The sequence below is a fragment of the Fopius arisanus genome, unplaced genomic scaffold (assembly GCF_000806365.1).
Source record: "Fopius arisanus strain USDA-PBARC FA_bdor unplaced genomic scaffold, ASM80636v1 scaffold00020, whole genome shotgun sequence".
Taxonomy (NCBI): domain Eukaryota; kingdom Metazoa; phylum Arthropoda; class Insecta; order Hymenoptera; family Braconidae; genus Fopius; species Fopius arisanus.
The window spans coordinates 475,141-492,389 of record NW_011887759.1 but is presented as its reverse complement, the minus strand read 5'-3'; the positions used below and the strand labels follow the sequence as shown (position 1 = coordinate 492,389).

Here is a 17,249-nt window from a genome sequence, read left to right as displayed (position 1 = left end):
GGTGTGAGACCTTTCACCCCCGGAAGTTTCTTCGAAGCCCGCGGATGATGAGAGCAAGGTTGATGTCGAATAAAGGATGTTGATCCAACCATGTTCCTATTCAATTCTCACATCGTCGTCTTCCCAAGAATGCATGAAATATTGGCAATTTTGCAGGAGCGGCACTCCAGGCCCGTGATATTATTTGTAGAAGAGAATATGCGAAAACTTTCAGCTTCCTTTACAAAGTGATAAAAAATTTATTGGTTCAGCCGAACGGGACTACAAAAGTATTCTCTCCTAATGCAAGTCATTGCCGAATGACGTAAATTAAAATGAAGTTAAAGGCTCAGAGAAACTCGAGATAACGATAGTAATACGGCACCCTGGCATTAATGCTACGGAGATGAGTAAATCTCCTATCTCAAAGTTCACGATCTTAATTGCTCCTAATATCTCCGTACGAATGTCTGAATCATTATGTGTTCGAATTTCCAAAGAGTACTCAAACGGGAATGGATCTCTTGTTCTCTGTGTTTATCCATTCGGAAAATCAGCGAATTCAACGTATAATTTCCGCAACTGGAGAGGAACAGACAACCGTTTTGCAAATGATTGACATTCGAAAAGCTAATGATAAAGTTTCTTATTAAAATGAATAAAGGAATTTGAAATTTTCACTAGAGTTTAGAAGAGTATGCAAGAACCAATTCTTTACAGTTCGTTCTATGAACATTTAACTTTTTGTCTGTACGTTCATATCTAACTAGAGTATACTCGGATTTCCGGCTTAATCTCCTTTATATTTCAAATCGCATTATGGAATACATCCGATAAAGGGATAAATCTCCTTTCAAGGAAGCCGTGATTATTTTGAATCGTGAATGATTGGATACGCCCCAATAGAATAAATAATCTTGCACGCGATTACATCATCGGAGAAGTTGATATAGAAAATGTACGACTGAATACTGGATGTTCTTCGAAGAACTCGCTTGCGGCTTCGTTCATGAGACACCATTAGTGCAGCTGAGGATTTTCCAGATGAGATCTTTCTCAATCCGCCTTGGTTATCAGAGCTCCCAAGCTGATAGAGATTTGAATCTTCAGGAGGTTCTTATGTCACGTGGCTTCTAATTTCAAGAATTCTTATCCTCCATATTATTGATGAAATGGGCCCCGACGACTCTAAGATTCACCGATTACGATGCGAATTGAGAAAATATTCGGAGCGGAAAAAATTCCGTGCCCGTTTGAAAGATGAGTGACATAATGTTCCCAACAAGAAATGAAAGTATGCCAATGAGAATAAATTATTTTCAATGCAAGATTAAAACAAAAATGAGAAATGAAGCCTGGACTGACAATAACCAACGCGCAGTATTAAGGTGGATGGAAAGTATTCCATCAGCTCGTCGTATATTTTTGTATTACGTGCAGGTAACAAGCGGAAAGTAAAACAAATGGCAACACGGATTTGGCTTCCAAGAAGAAATGGACGTGTAGCTGCCGAAAGTTAATATTGAAGGTATAAACTGTAAGCACATGAATAGCGTTTTCCACTACGTGTCTCCAAACCACTCGCATCTACAACCTTTTCCCATCAAAACTCCCCTAAAACACATGAATTATTGCCACGACGGGATTTCGGACGTACCACGAAAGCTTCATGCATAACATTCACACAAGTATAAACATCCAATGTACACGTGTGACCGTTCATTGTGTACGTTTGTATCATTTCACGAAAATTTCCGTATGCAGGGCTCCGACATATTACACTGTCATGACAAATAGACAGTTCCAACAAATGTCTGGGTGTAAGAGAATAGAAACATTTTGAGATGGAGGCAGAGATGATGACGGGTGAGAAAAGAAGATGAGTCAGGGAATTTCATCGTCATGGGAAAGCAAGAGTTGGAGATTATGAGGAGAATATACCGAGCGCTTTCATTTCTGATGAGCCAAAGGTGACATTTATTCATCACCATTTCTGTTGGGTTTTGTGGCATTCTGTACGAGGCTAATCGTAATCGTTAATAATTCCACTGTCTTACACTGAAAATATTTCCTTCAGGAAATTAACGAGAAGAGAGAGCTTTTATAAAAATCATAATGCACGGAAACATTTCCACGGGAATTTTTCTTATAAAGAATATCAATGAAATGACAATATACCGTCGATTCCGAATTGAAAACCAACCGGAATAAATTCAATTCATAAATTCAAAATTCCAATTACTATTTAATCTCCCTCTTTCAAGCTACAAAGTCTACAGCCTTTTCTCACTGTTTTCTTTCGAATTCTGAGTGAATAGAATAATTGAAAACAGCCGCCATTTCAATTTGCAGTATCCAATGAACCGAAAGCAAATAGTGAAATCCATTCAATTCCATTTAGCTTTCGCGATATTAAACTTTCCTTTATTCTATATAACGTCCACGTACTGTTTGGAAGAGATCCACAATCATTCCGATGAATCGAAAATTTCCGTGGCTTGCATGCCAGTACCATTCGCGTATTGTTGATTCAAAACAGTAATTTTTTTTCTCCGACATTATTCAACCATTCTGAATGACACTGATGATAAATTGCATTCACTAAAAGCGAGATCAATCATGAAGATGAATAATGAATAGAAAATGCCTTGCAATCGGTCACGTGAATATAGAACTTATCTGCATAATCATTACACTCTTCAGGAAGTCAATAAATTGAAAATATGAAATGCGAAAAAAAAACATAATAAAATCTAAAATACTTGAAAATCCGAGAGAAGTGAATAACGAATGAAAACGAGGAATAGAAAAATTCGAAAAAGAATATCCGAACGTTCTGTAAACCAGAGGAGCAATAGTGCAGCACTTGCACAGGTTTGAAATAAAAGTGGAATAAAAAATGTCATGCACTCTGATAAGAAAGCGGATTAGTTTATGAAACAACCCATAAACCGAGAGAGATTTGAAAAGGGGAAATAGTCAGACGCAGTAGCCTCAGGACATTATCTCCTCCTACGAATGGGGTAGCAAAACCGAGTGGTGGAATAAACAATATACTTTATTAAAGCACATCAACTCACCCTCGTACACCCAATCCGGCACAGCATTGTAAATCTTTCCGAAAACACCGGTGTTGGTAATCTGATAATCGATCATTACTTCCGCCTCTGGTCTGTAATATATGTTATTCTGATTGACGTACACAAGCCCATTTCCATGGCCCGTCCATGTTGCCAATTGTTGGATTGTCGAATTTCCAACTGTCAATAGTTTCTCGGTTCTGCAAACAAAATTCAAACGTAGCTTAGCTTTTTTTTCATCATCCGTACGATTCAATTTACAAATATACACCATTTATCTGAATTTATTGTTGCACAAATCAAGCTTTATGGACGTGAAAAAGGTATGGAAAAAAATATATAGAGCTTAATAGTTGCACATGGGTATGCAGTGAGCATCGGTCTTGAGTTATTTCTCATATTTCTCTATTGGGAAAATCGTGGAACGTTAGAGTGGAGATATCGATGGCTTTCGAGGTGATGTGCAATTCAACTGCACACAAAGAACATTTTTTCTAGTTATGGAGAGTGAAAGGCTTGAACGGGGCCTGAACGGGGCCTGATGGCAATTGGAGGGTGGAAAATACAGTAACTGTGTCTTCAAAGGGGTATCGTTCCATCCACAAGCCATAAATAAAACGGTATTCATGCAGCGTACGATATCGTTGGGCGCGGGAAAGGTTAGGAGTTGGTTCAGGGCTTTGTCTCAGTTGGTTTCATGGTACAATTGAGATGGAGTTCCTTTGACGGAGCCAGAGGAGAAGGTGGAGAAGTGTGTATTACGTGACAGTTTCTGACTTATCAATTTCACCGAGTTCTTTGTTGTACTCGTGTCACGTGGTAAGTTTGAAGCTTGAGAGATTGATATTGTTGGAAGGGTTCTATTGTATGGATTTGCCAATTATGGGAAAGGTGTATACCACTCTTATGGGATTGGTGGTCTGATTAATTAATTGTTAAAGAGAATTTTTAAGATAATTGATGGTTGATTCTACATTTTTTCCACTGCGGCATTATGTAATACATTCCTTTCCCAACGCGAGAAAAAATATAATAGCAGTTCTAAAATTTTATAATCCTTTGAGGTTCCTTTTAACATAATGACACAAATTGCGACCGCGTTTCGTTGAGGAAAAAATAAATAGATATGAAGAATGAGACATTTAATTTATACAGACCTGCACTCTAAGGGGATTTTGCTAAAAGCTTCATTTTAAATAAGAGTCCACTGCGGATTTCTAGAAGGATTTTAAATAAATTTCTCTATTCTCGTTTCGAGATTATCTTTTTTAATAAAAAATGACACATTAGTCGATCCAGAATTTTTCTCAGGTTATAACAAGTTGTGATAATTCGAGTGAATGAATGCATACCGACTTGGAATTTCAGAGAAGATCGCTCTTCTTAATAACTCCTCATGTTCATTAATGAAGGCATTGCGAAGTGCAAACGAGAATCTGAGAATCTCAGGAAAACACTTTTTGTGAGAAAAAGGGAGTGGAAAAGTGCTCCAACGTAACTCCTGGCATTCTCAAAAAGCCCTTTGAAGTATAAGTGCGCAAGGGTAAGTTTTTTTCCTAGAGCTGTTCAGTTCAAATGCCTTTGGTGGAAGGTTCAACATCATTCGTTATTTAAATCGTCCTTATTATTTGAAACGATTCATTCATGCAAATGTTTTTCCTTACCCTGTCTACATACTCATACTTATTACCAATCCATTACCCTGTGCAAAGCCGGGTAGATAAATAATAATAAATAATTGGGGTAACCACTATCTTATGTCGGTAACAGATAATCAGAAAAGGAATTCAGATTATTTTTCTTTTAACTTCTGGGGAGCATCAAATTAAATTGAGACACCCAAGAGGCTGAAATTTTTCTGCTAGTGAATGAGATCGAAATTCTTCTTTAACCTTGTCCTTCGTGGATGCCCCAAATTCCACACATGCTTGGCAGTATTTACATGCATTGCGGAAAAGTTTTTAGTGAGAGTACAGCAACAATAGTTGAGTCAATGAACCGAAGGCTGAGGGTAAATTAAATTGAGTTCGCGGTTATTGTGAATGTGTCTGGCGGGAATGAAACGAGTGAATTAGCATTTGGTGCTGTAGAAGTTTCCCTTAATATATTATTTTTTTTATTTGTGTTGATTACTTAGAAAATGGAATAGAATGTTGAATTGTTGATTGGAAAAAAAATGTTAAATGAACCTTTTCGGTTCGACTAGCTCAACTGCGAGAGATAGAGATAGAGATAGAGATAGAGACAGAGACAGAGATAGAGATAGAGAGATAGACTGCGATCTATTTCGCCAGTTCCTGGTCTAGTCCTATTTGGCTCATCAGGAAGCCCTTCTAGATGGAACCAAAACAATAGTTCCTTTATTTAATGGCTTCTCATCGAGAGACAACAATTAAACGGACGCCGAGACATTCAAATGTTTGAAGCGCTCAGACGTTGGTTATTACCGTCTTTGTAAGTGATATCGTCAACGCGCAAAAACCCTTCCTTCCGGTACACAGAAGATGAGCTCAACATTGAGAAATACCGTTGAGAGAAATGAAGGCTTCTGCTGCGTCGACGACCACAGAATGACGGCAATTCTTTGCCCCTCGAAAAAGAACAACGCCAAGAATTTTGTCCCAAGGTTTCTATTTAAGTGAATTCTTTCTATCCGGAAAGAAAGAATTTGGTAAATGAGAAAAGAAACAAAATGGGAACAAGAACGACGAAATTTGAATGCAAAAAAAAATCACAAATTGCGGTGATGACTGTAGAGAAAAGGAAATTTGCTAACGTGAAAATCCTAAGGTTAAGCCACGGTAAATCCTTACCGCCTTAATCAGGAGGTAATTTTTTCTCTCTCGCGCTCCCTTTTCCTTCACTGTGGTACTTAGTTAATGTACAAATTTAACTGGAGGGGTGGAACTTGGTGGGTTCCACCCCCGCCGTCTGAAGGACCAGACCGCTGGATACGGAGAAAACCGCGGGGGTAAGGCGGATTAAATTCCAGCGTATTTTGTAATTTGCGTTTCACATACATTCGTATGTACTGAAACGTGGGCCCAGTTTTGTCGAGATTAAAATGCAAATCAAAATTTCACCCCTAGAGCTTCTAAGTGTGAAATATTACTTCTGGTTTTTCAACGTAAGCAGATTCATTGTACTGCTGGCGCTGTTTTTTTTTTCTTAGCAATTTTTACTAATGGCTATTACTTAGAATATTAAACGTCGAGATTTAATGTTTTTGGAAAATTCGTCTATTATTGTCGTATATTGTGATAAGGAGATACTCACAGTGTTTTCACATTGACAATCCTGTATTGGGCCAGATAGGTATGTCGGTAGAACTGAAACATTAAAAACAACAGGTATAATTAATAATTAATCAATCACCTCTCATAAAATTATTTCATTCAATATAATCCACACGCAGGCAAATATGCTTAATAAAAATGCCAGAACACAAGTTCACTGGCCGAAAGGTGACAACGAAATTATAAATGTTGTAATAGTAATTTTTCACAGTAAATTCCAATAAAACTGACGAAACGCACAGAAAAAAAAATTCGCACAATTTACGCGTTTAGTAATTTTCTGAAATCACATTTTTCCAGAATTCCAACAAAGATGGGTAATTTGAATTGAATATTTTTGGGGGTGTAAAAATTAAAATTTTTCTGGTGCAAGGTAGGTATTAATAGTCAACAGTTCTCGCCAATAAATTATAGTCTCTCCGGTGTACGGGTAGATAGCGTTCAGTATCGAGGCCTTGCCATCAATAATGTTCAGCGATATGGAAGGATTCATGGTGCCTGGGTGCTATTTTGCTTCCATTAACTCTTTCAGGAATATGCCATAAATCATGACTGTTGGCTGGTACATACCCAAGGGCTAGAGCAATGTGGGACGTGGAAGTACGTGGCGATAGAAATCGAATGGACGTACAATTTTTATCGAATCACACGTGTCTTTTGGGTGCACACTCCCGTTCCATGATACTCTTCCTTTCAATTAAATTGCCATAATGAAATTTGATACCGATGACTGAGTAATCCAATAAAAATTCAATTACTCCAAATAGACTTTAAACGATCGGGCCAGGTGCAATTTATAGCGTCAAAGGAATACTCGGATGGTATTCTTTGCATACAACTGAGTATTTTGCAGTCTGTCCCACGTCCTTAATCCTCTAGGACCCTTCTCTCACATAATCCGCGACGATTGCGTCGGTTCACTTCTCTATTTGGATTTCCCTCTGTTGAATTTTCTCGCTCTGGTTATGCACTTAACGCCTCCCTTCCACCCACTCACCGTCTCTTTTAGTGAATCGCTCGATTCCGTTTTTGGCTTCAATCCAACTGCTATATACGGAATATTTCGAAATAAATCGCTTCTGCTAAAGAGGGAGCTCTCCTGGTATACGGCATTGAAAATACTGTATAAAAAGGGAGAGATGGAGGTGAAATATGGAAACACATTTGTGGCCCATTGCTTCCTGTCTTCGCAGGAATTTTTGAGCATTCCTATATTTCATCATTTTTTTTTATTCATTGTTTCTTACTTTTTCATTTATTTTTCTTCCTGTCTCGCAATGCATCCGCGGTGTGTTGTTTGTTTATGTTAATGTTTTTTGGCGCATTGTTGAGGAGATCCAGGGGATGATGAGAGGCTCGTGGATTTTTCTCAATGAATGAACTCGTTCTCTTGTCCTCGATGTAATTTCATTATTGCGGATGAGATTCCATCATTTTTGGTGGTCAGCTCGGAGGTGGAATGCGAGATCTTTCAGTTGGATGGAATTTCTCATTTTCGACTGTGATGCGATCATTTGGTTTGTCCTGTCTTTTCCTGGGACTTTGGTGCACTAGAAATTAAAACCTCATGGATATTACAGTAGTCATTTCCTGAAGAGGAATGTGAGATTTCATTTGCAGAACGAACCGGAAAATTTCTTGTTTTTCAGCGAGGCCATCAGAGTTCCGAGTTATTCTGAGTTACAAAAATATTCAGATCTGAATTACAATTATTTGATTAATGTCGATTTCCAAAACGTAATTTTTGATTAGAGACTTCTTTGAAATTTTTGGTGAAGGCTTTAGCGGCATTTTCAACTGTTTGATGAAGAACGAATAACGTTTCGTGCAAACAGTTGGAAACTCTTCATACGATGTACTTGAAGAATTTCAATGAAAGAATCACGGCTTCCGGGGGACTGAAAACGTAGTTGTCGAAGTGATGGAATCTAGTATTTGGGTTTCATCAATGTTCACAGCAATCTCTTGATGATATCCAAATATTAGTGCCCCTATCTTCAACGACTATCTTGAGTTTATCCCTCAAGTTCTCGAATGCTGACCATTAACAGAACGAACAATATAGTTCGGTCAACATGAATCTGGATGATGGTTAAGTACTTTCGTATTTTATATATTCCCGTATTCTGAATATTGATTGAATTGAATATTCAGGAATACGCCAAATCAATATCGAAATTATTCAATAATCCATTCACAGCCTATCGAAATACCGCCTCGAACCTTCCTCTTCCACATTGTTCCATTTTCCCGCATCCCATCATTGTTTAATGACCAAATTTGAATAATTTGTCAATAATTTATCAGAAAAATGAAAAAAAAAATCGGTAATTAGGGGTAAAAGAGGGCAGAATATGCTTAAGTAACGGATTTAATTTTGTGAATTATAAAGTAGACGGGAGGTAGTATAGGAAAAAGGTGCAGTGGGATATTCAAAATGAAGGAGTGCGGGTAAAGGTATGGTCCGGCCAGAGGCAATAGTGTGGCAGATGTTGCCACGACGTTTGTGGGGCATTTGCTGGGGGTGGCTTTTGCCTCCAGCCACATACAGGTATAGTGGATCTAGCTAGTATGTTGGTTTGCTCGCGTGGCTGAAGACCAGGATCGTTAACCCGCGGGCTCTACCACCGCACACCTGCTTGAAAATTGAACGTGTACGGGTCAGCTCGTCTGTGTTATCGCTAATTTTACTGGCTAGCGAGTTTCAACTTGACACGTTAGAGTATGCTCACCTCAATCATCCTTTCGTAGACTGAATTCCCAGCATCACGCTCCGGGAGAATTTTCCTTTTTCAGGTAAAATTGACATTAAGAAACTCACGGAAAGTCACTACACTATTGAAAAATTACGCGGGAAACTTCAAGTTGAAAAACTTGATGAAAGCTTGACGCATCTGTTAATTTATTTAATACTCTGGTAATTCTCCGTTTTAGGAATTTACTTTGTGTTTGGAAATTTATCTAAGGAATTTTGAAATTGACTTCCAATTTACATATATGACTGTCTAAGATCTTTTGTTGGTGTGAATTTTGCATCAGAGTTACGACAAGTAGTAAAATGAATGGAGGGTATAAGGGCGAGTGCGAAGGTGTCATTCCGATGAAACGGAAGTAGATGGGATGATTGGGAGACTGAATGTATATGATCCTAGACTGATGAATGAATAGAGTACGATGCGCCTAGAGAGGAGATGGATTTCTCGGAATAGCGCGATAGATCTAATTTTCCAGCAAATGAATAATGAAACAGAAATTTTACATGAACAATCTCGATTCGTTTTCCCGCGGAATCACAAACTATATCTATGAAAGAAATGACTAATCCCTAATTATCATTAATCAATATGAGGTTTCCGATTTATCCATATTATTTGCATTACATTATATTTATTATTTAAGATTGTAGATTCCTGATTTATTTTCACTTTTTTTTTTTTTATGCCTTCAGATGGTCCAATGTCATCTACAAGTGAATATATGTGAAATCAGTGGTATGCAGAGAAATTTCCAAGAAGTATCTCATTGGGAAATTTGTAACAGTGTAAATTGAAGAGAGATCAGGACACCTGATAGTACATACGGTTTAATATCCATAAAAGCCAAGTATTCTCTTGCTGCCATTGAACTTTAAGATGATCTCATAAGACCTTTCAACCTTTTAATAATTCAAGCATTACTACTCACTGGTTGACTAATGAAATCAATCGAGAGGAAACCAATTCTGTGAGCCCCCGTTATGTCAAATTTTATGTATTCCACCTGCTTCTGGGATAATCAAAAAATGAAGGAAAACTGCTGGGCTATCAGTTACCCGTTTCCATGAAAATGTTCTCATCACAGGAGAGAACGATCCTAGGATATCGATAAGTCACGAACGCCATAGCAGTCGATTGGATGTGCACTATTATGGCGAACCGGGTACTCTTACCCGCTCCCTTTTTGATATCATGTTTCATAGATTCGTTATCAGCGGAAATGATACTGAAGATATCGGGAGAGAACTCCCCTTCTGGTTTCCCCTCATTACGGGATGCAAACAGACTATAAATCACTAATTGCTTGTGGTTATTGTAAACCTACTCACGTTTTCTATTCTGCACCTTTTACACCATTCACACGATTAATCGCCATTCGAGCTTTTTTGTGTCCCGCCTTGGTGGAAGTATTCGCACAGTTGATTCAAATGCATATTCCATCGCAAATGGAATGAAAATGGAGGATGTATTCACTGGAATTTTAAAATTCAAAATTTTCGAAAAAGTGTCAGGGGAGCATGAAAATCGAGGAGGTATTCACTGAAATCGAAAAATTCGAAATTTTTGAAAGAGTATTAGGGCAGCATAAAAATCAAGGAGGTATTCACTGAAATTGAAAAATTCGAAATTTTTAAAAAAGTATCAGGGGAGCATGAAAATCGAGGAGGTATTCAGTGAAATCGAAAAATTCGAAATTTTTGAAAAAGTATCAAGGCCGCATGAAAATCGAGGAGGTATTCAGTGAAATCGAAAAATTCGAAATTTTTGAAAAAGTATCAAGGCCGCATGAAAATCAAGGAGGTATTCACTGAAATTGAAAAATTCGAAATTTTTGAAAAAGTATCAGGGGAACATGACAATTGAGGAAGTATTCACTGAAATTGAAAAATTAAAAATTTTCAAAAAAGTATCAGAGGAGCATGAAAAACGAGAAGGTATTCAGTGAAATTTGAAATTTTTCGAAAAGTATCAGGGGAACATGAAAATCCAGGAAGTATTCACTGAAATTTGAAAAATTTAGAATTTTCAGAAAATAAAATGCTCCCAGTCGACTAGTCCCACTGACAGCGGGACTGCTACTGACGCGCAGAAACCCCACCATTGGGTGCGGCCCCCTCTTTCTCTTGGGGTGAGGTACTGCAATGATGGTGGGGTCATTCGACCCCCCATTGAGCGGCTCAGTTCTGGGGTCACTCAAACCCCTACTGCGCACCCCAAGAGAAAGAGGGGGCCGCACCCAATGGTGGGGGTCTGCCCGTCAGCCGACTCGGTAACTGCCTCAGTGCGGCCCCGCTGTCGGAGGGGCCAGACGACTCGGTGAGTTTTATTTTCTGTGTTACCAAATTGGTTTTCACTGAAATGGAAAAATTAAAAATTTTCACAAAAGTATCAGAGAAGCATGAAAATGGAGGAGGTATTCACTGAAATTTGAAATTTCGAAATTTTTCGAAAAGTATCAGGGGCGCATGAAAATCGAGGAGATATTCACGGAAATTTGAAAATTTAAAATTTTTACAAAAGTATCAGGAGAGCATGAAAATAGAGAAGGTATTCACTGAAATTTGAAAATTCGAAATTTTTGGAAAAGTATCGGGAAACATGAAAATCGAGGAGGTATTCACTGAAATTTTGAAAATTTTGAAAGTTGGTTGCTAACGAAACCAAATTCTTTGCAAATTTCAATCAAGGACGTACGTGTTCAAACGACTTTTTTTCTCGATGTTTAGTCTGGTATATCATTAGATAATAGAAACATAAAACCAATGAAGAACATTCAACGCTTGGAGCAAATTGAGTCTTGAATCAATAAATTACTGTCCACTTCACAAAGCTGACTTTTTTTTTCCTTTCAACTCTGTGTGAAAATCATTATATTGGTACTCACAGTACACGGTACGTTTCCTTTGCGTTCCTTTGAAGTGATACGAATCACTTCATACAGAGAAAAATGAGTTAATGAAGTCAACTTAGTTGTTTCTTTTCCAATGACTGATCGCTTTGGTCCTATGGAATACTTGAAAAACGATTGCCAACTGTACAAATGATTTATTGAAATGGACGTATTAGACTTCTTTTACTGCCACATCCATAAAACTTTTTTCATTAAAATAAATCGAAGTACCAGGGACAGTCGTAAAGTGAGGTAGGGACGTCATTAAAGAGTCGTGAATCAACAACAAGCCTCCAAAGCGGTTCAAGTTATTGTCAATTTCGCGAAGAAAGTGGCATCGTTTGACTCGCAGCCCTCGATTACCATAATCAGCTCTTCATCGCAGCATCATCCACCATAGTCTTTTCCTCCAGAGACAGCCACGTTACCTCGCTCGGTTTATTGTATAAGCCCATAAACCCTCACCCATCCACATCTACGAGGGTGAAAACTCCTGGTGAATTCCATTCGGACGAGCTGAGATTGAGGGGCACTTGCCAAATCTTCAAGCTGCTTACTACCATCTGATTCCAGCTGATGCATCACTCAGGATAATCAAATAATTGAAACCCTCAATTAAATTCAATCCGGTAAGTCAGTATCCACGAGTGTCCACGTTATGGCTTGTAATTGAACCGTTCACAGCACATGTGACAGAAATCATGTACGTACACACCGAAATTACTATACTTAAAACACGAGATTTAGAACGTAATTTACAGGATTTCTGATCCCGTATATTACGTGTTTGCAAACATAAATTACGAGCTGGAATGCCGTAAATTACGCTCTAAATCTCAGATTTTAAGGGCAGTGTTTTCTGTGTGTAATGAGAAAATATCACTTCAATTGTTGTGGCTCACGTTACTGTCACTGTCACATAGAGAGATTAACTGGCAGCTGTCCATCATTAGAGGATCGTAGCATAATCCGCAGTGATCTCTTGTGGAAACGATAATTATCGCAACCCCTTGATGGATACGATTCGGACAAACTCAAAACCGAGTGCCAAGTACTAACCGTGAAATTCTCAAGTTGGTTGACCTCATTTGATGCTCAAGAGCAGCTTTAGGATTATCAAATAGTTTAAGTGCGTAGGGAAGTGCGGTTTGGATGAAATCGGGCAGTGAGCTGTTTAGGTAGTTTCCAATTAGGTGGCTCATAAAAAGATACATATTCGATTATTTGGAACGCATAAGTCTCGAAAGCTGTTCAAATTCCCCGCAATCGTTGAAACTCTGAGAAAATGACTGCTAATCATAATCAAATGTTCATGGCGAATCATCCACCGTGACCTCTTTCCCTTCAGATAGCCGCATTACCCGGGTTTATTATATAAGGCCGTAAACTCTAAACCGTCGTATCACCGTACAATTGACACTCATGAAAATCCTAGACCCTTTTGGGGAATGACACTCAGAAAGACAGGAAAGCGAAGGATAAAGGTCAAATTCTTCAACTGACCATCCACTCGGGATCACTAAATTGTTGGAGTAAGTGGGGGAGGTTGTTCGTGAATAGAATTCCACCATGAAATGTTTAGGGCACAGCTTCCGATTGGATTGCTCAATAAGAGATATGATGGAAATCGTGTAGACAATGGCCGAAATGTAATTTCCATTTCTTGGAGTTGTTCGAGATTCGAAATCAATTTGACTAATTGGAGGCAATCGAGTGGAAGTATTTGAGGATAATCAACTTTCTGTGTGATCGTGGATGAGATGGTTACATCAAAGTCTGAAGACACATATCGGTTTCATCACATTCGATGTGACGAAATGGGAGTCATTGGTGCGAAGCTTTACCCTTACAATGTAAGGATGGTACAGATTGGACGATAAAAGTTCAAGAACAATGTGATCACCCCGAGGAATGACTATCTCCTCGTGTTTCATTAGTACTCGTGTTATGTGAACTTTTCATAAAAGAATATGATGACATTAAATTGAAGAAGCTATTGAATTGAAAAAGAAATAACTTTTCTTTATCGTATGCAGGCATTATCCATGAATCAAAAAATTCTCGAGTAAATTAAGTATACAAATAGTTGAAGCCAAGAAGATATTCCAAATCTATTGAAAGAAGTATTTTTTTCTTGGGAATAAAAAGTGCCAATCCCAGCTGCTTGTCCATTTCACTCACAATTCTATCCTTGAATACTTGACGTAAATCTATATCGTAATTCATGTCGATGTATGTGGGGTCCGACTGAATGTGGCTTTTGCATGGCCAGAATCAAATGCGGTCGCCCGCAGGATCCAGTTTCCTGTCGATTTCGCACGCAGAACCATTGATCGCGGTATTCAGTATTTTGGTATGGCAGACATTGCGTCGTTTGGGATCATAAAAAAATTAAATGAATGAGGAATTACTATTTTTATTAATTATTTATCGATTAACGATGCAAATAACTGTGGAAGTCTGAAATATCATCTCGAAACTGATTTGAAGACAAATTCATTCATTCCTCTTTATTTCTGAATTATTCATAGACGTTCTCATTGCTTGTCTATCGAAAATGATCGAATGCTCTCGATATTCAGCGCCTCAGATACAATAACAAGGTATCCCCGTTCTTGAGTACTCGCGGAACTGAGAAGATCGACCGTACTTTCAAAATTTAATTTAACCGTCGCATAATTCATTTTGATAGCAGCGTAAATATTAGTTTTCTGAGCGTTACATAAAATTTAAAATACGGGAAAACTTCTCAAGCGTTTAAATCCATTTTTATTCCCAGATTAATTTGGATTATGAAATGTGAAATATTGCTTCTTAACGAAACATTTGCTTGCCTTCGCCCTTCAATTTGCATTCACAAGTTTTTAATACGTTTATTAATGAACCGGAGATTTTTGAAAATTCGAGCTCCTCGAATTATTGATTTAATTTCCAGTTTTCATTTTGAGTTCATCAATTGGGAATTGCCTGAATTGCATTTTTTTAAATTAACTGATCAGTCAGTAAAGAATTCAACAGAAGTTGTACAACACGTTCTCGTTGTTCTCCAGTTGCAATTTTTTCACTTGTAATTTCAAGTGTAATCTTGCCAAAGTGCAGGTCTAACGAATTCGTACCTGATACAGATAGATTCGAAGAAGTGTCAACTGAATTGATCATGTAACACTAATTTGAGTGGCGAATTAGCGCAGAATGTCCTGCACTTTAGCCTCCGGGCTTGAGTAAGAGGAATTGAAGGACCAGTTGCGATGCAACACCTCGCGCTGGTGGTGGTGGACAATCAGGTCAGGTCTGATCATGTAATGACACTATTGGCATAGATACACTCATGAATGCTGTAGACAATTGAACTTGCGAAGGACATTTCTGGTACTTTAAGGGGATTTGCCGATGCGTTAAATTCCCTTCCACTCTTGCCGCGTAGTAGCTGATATCGTGCCGCAATCTGCAGTCGTTGGTGGTGGCACTACGCAGCTACTCACTGTTATTCACGTCGCGGTTTCACTATATACAGATACCAGAAACCGTGCTAGAGTGCTGGCAATAACGGCTGGTAAAGTCATTTGCGATTAACCGCTGGTTAAGTGCATCCCGTCTATGCAAGTATTCCCAAAGTGGTGTGGATATGTATGTGGCCATCGAGCAGATAAAACTGTACGTGGCATTTCTTGTACTGCTGAAAATTGACTAAAAATCTCCAACTGTGGTATGATAACGAAATGACAACGGCTTGAATCACTCGAATTGCTGAGAATGTGTTGTACAATTTAACACTTGGTTTTTTTTTTAAATTGGCGGTTTTTGGTTAAACTTTGGGGAACCGGCCCTTGGCCCTTTTTTGGTTTTCGGTTTTGGCTTTTGGGGGATTTTTTTTTAATGGGAATTCAGGAAAGTTGTAGTTGAAGAATTTGACAAACTTCAGGTCCCTGTTTTAAGCTCTAAGCATGATTTTTTTGAATCCACATTTTCCGGCTCTTGCAAAATTCAAAGAGTTGAGATTAAATATTGACGAAAATTGAGTTCTCGAAGTGAGATCCAGCAAGTAGGATATTGGCAGACTTGCACGAACAGATAACCCGCATAGCAAGGAGGAACTCAGTGGAAAGCGATTCAGTCTCTATATATCCCAGAATTTTCGTCGTCAATGTTTGCTACACAGAGACATGTCAGAGTGATAGCCCCGAGGGTTATAAAATATTAAGAAGAGACGACTATATTTTCCATTGTTCGTGAGGACGACGAAATAATGGATGACAATTATTTTTCCATTCTACGAGTCGTAAAAGCGAAAAAGTTGGACGAATATTCGGTTATTGGTGAGCGCTGAATCGATAATCACAAATGACAATGATTGTGTTACCTTACAAAAACCACACAGCAATGTCAAAACTCGTATCTGAAATACGAATGCGAGGAACCATTGTCACTTGTGTACGTACAAAACGCGCTCGTACTTTTGTTGGGATTCATGCAGTGACACATGCCGAGGCGTTGTTCCGTACCATCGTTTCCGGTTTCCCTACAATGCTCACTGTATTCCCAATCCATTCACCATTTACCCCCGACTTGAGAAAATAATACATCGAGTGAAAATGTATCGGTGCTACTTATACATCTGAATCATGATATCTTGTCGCTTGCTTCTGAGGAATTTTCAGCGAGAGTTGGAATTTTCAATGCATCAATAATCATACGGAGTGTTGGGTTTTGCTGAATAAAATTCTGGGCAATGTGAGATTGATATGAGTTGATAATTGACAACGAATGAAGATAACTCGAACCTTCAGATGAAACAAATTAAAGAACGTACCACTTTTAATCCACATGGGAAACGGTAAAAATTATTAAGAATTTATTGTATTTTTCAGGATGTCCAACTAAAAAGATAATTTTTAGTTTATTTTTTAGTTCAAGTCCCTTCTAAAAAAATCAAGGTGTAACCAAAAGTGTCACATATTTATCGTTGCGACCATTATTTTATTGACATAATATTTCACGCTTATATTCCATATTTTTTAGAAGATATATAATATATTATTATATATATTCAATAATAATAGAATAGAAACGTCAAGTACTGGGTTCATATCGTATGAACAGAAGACTAATGGAATATTTGACTCTCCGAATTAATCCGGGCCGAAATATCCGAAACAGGGACGGCCGATCAGTGTAATTCAGCTGAGGGCTTAACAAACGCCTTCCATTTAGACAGTCTGAATAATCACCAGACGTTTGATAAACGGAA

The 17,249-nt window shown here is 38.2% G+C and overlaps 1 protein-coding gene across 1 annotated transcript in view; it reads right to left on the bottom strand.

Annotated features, from left to right (window-relative positions):
• The window catches only part of ome (dipeptidyl peptidase 4 omega), a 174,686-nt gene that overhangs the window by 36,549 nt on the left and 120,888 nt on the right, over positions 1 to 17,249 (bottom strand). Inside the window, exons 5-6 of the mRNA XM_011301224.1 lie at positions 6,336 to 6,388; positions 3,037 to 3,259 (exon numbers count right to left, since the gene is read on the bottom strand). Coding sequence (XP_011299526.1) covers positions 3,037 to 3,259; positions 6,336 to 6,388 — 276 coding nt within the window. The remainder of the gene's footprint in view (positions 1 to 3,036; positions 3,260 to 6,335; positions 6,389 to 17,249) is intronic.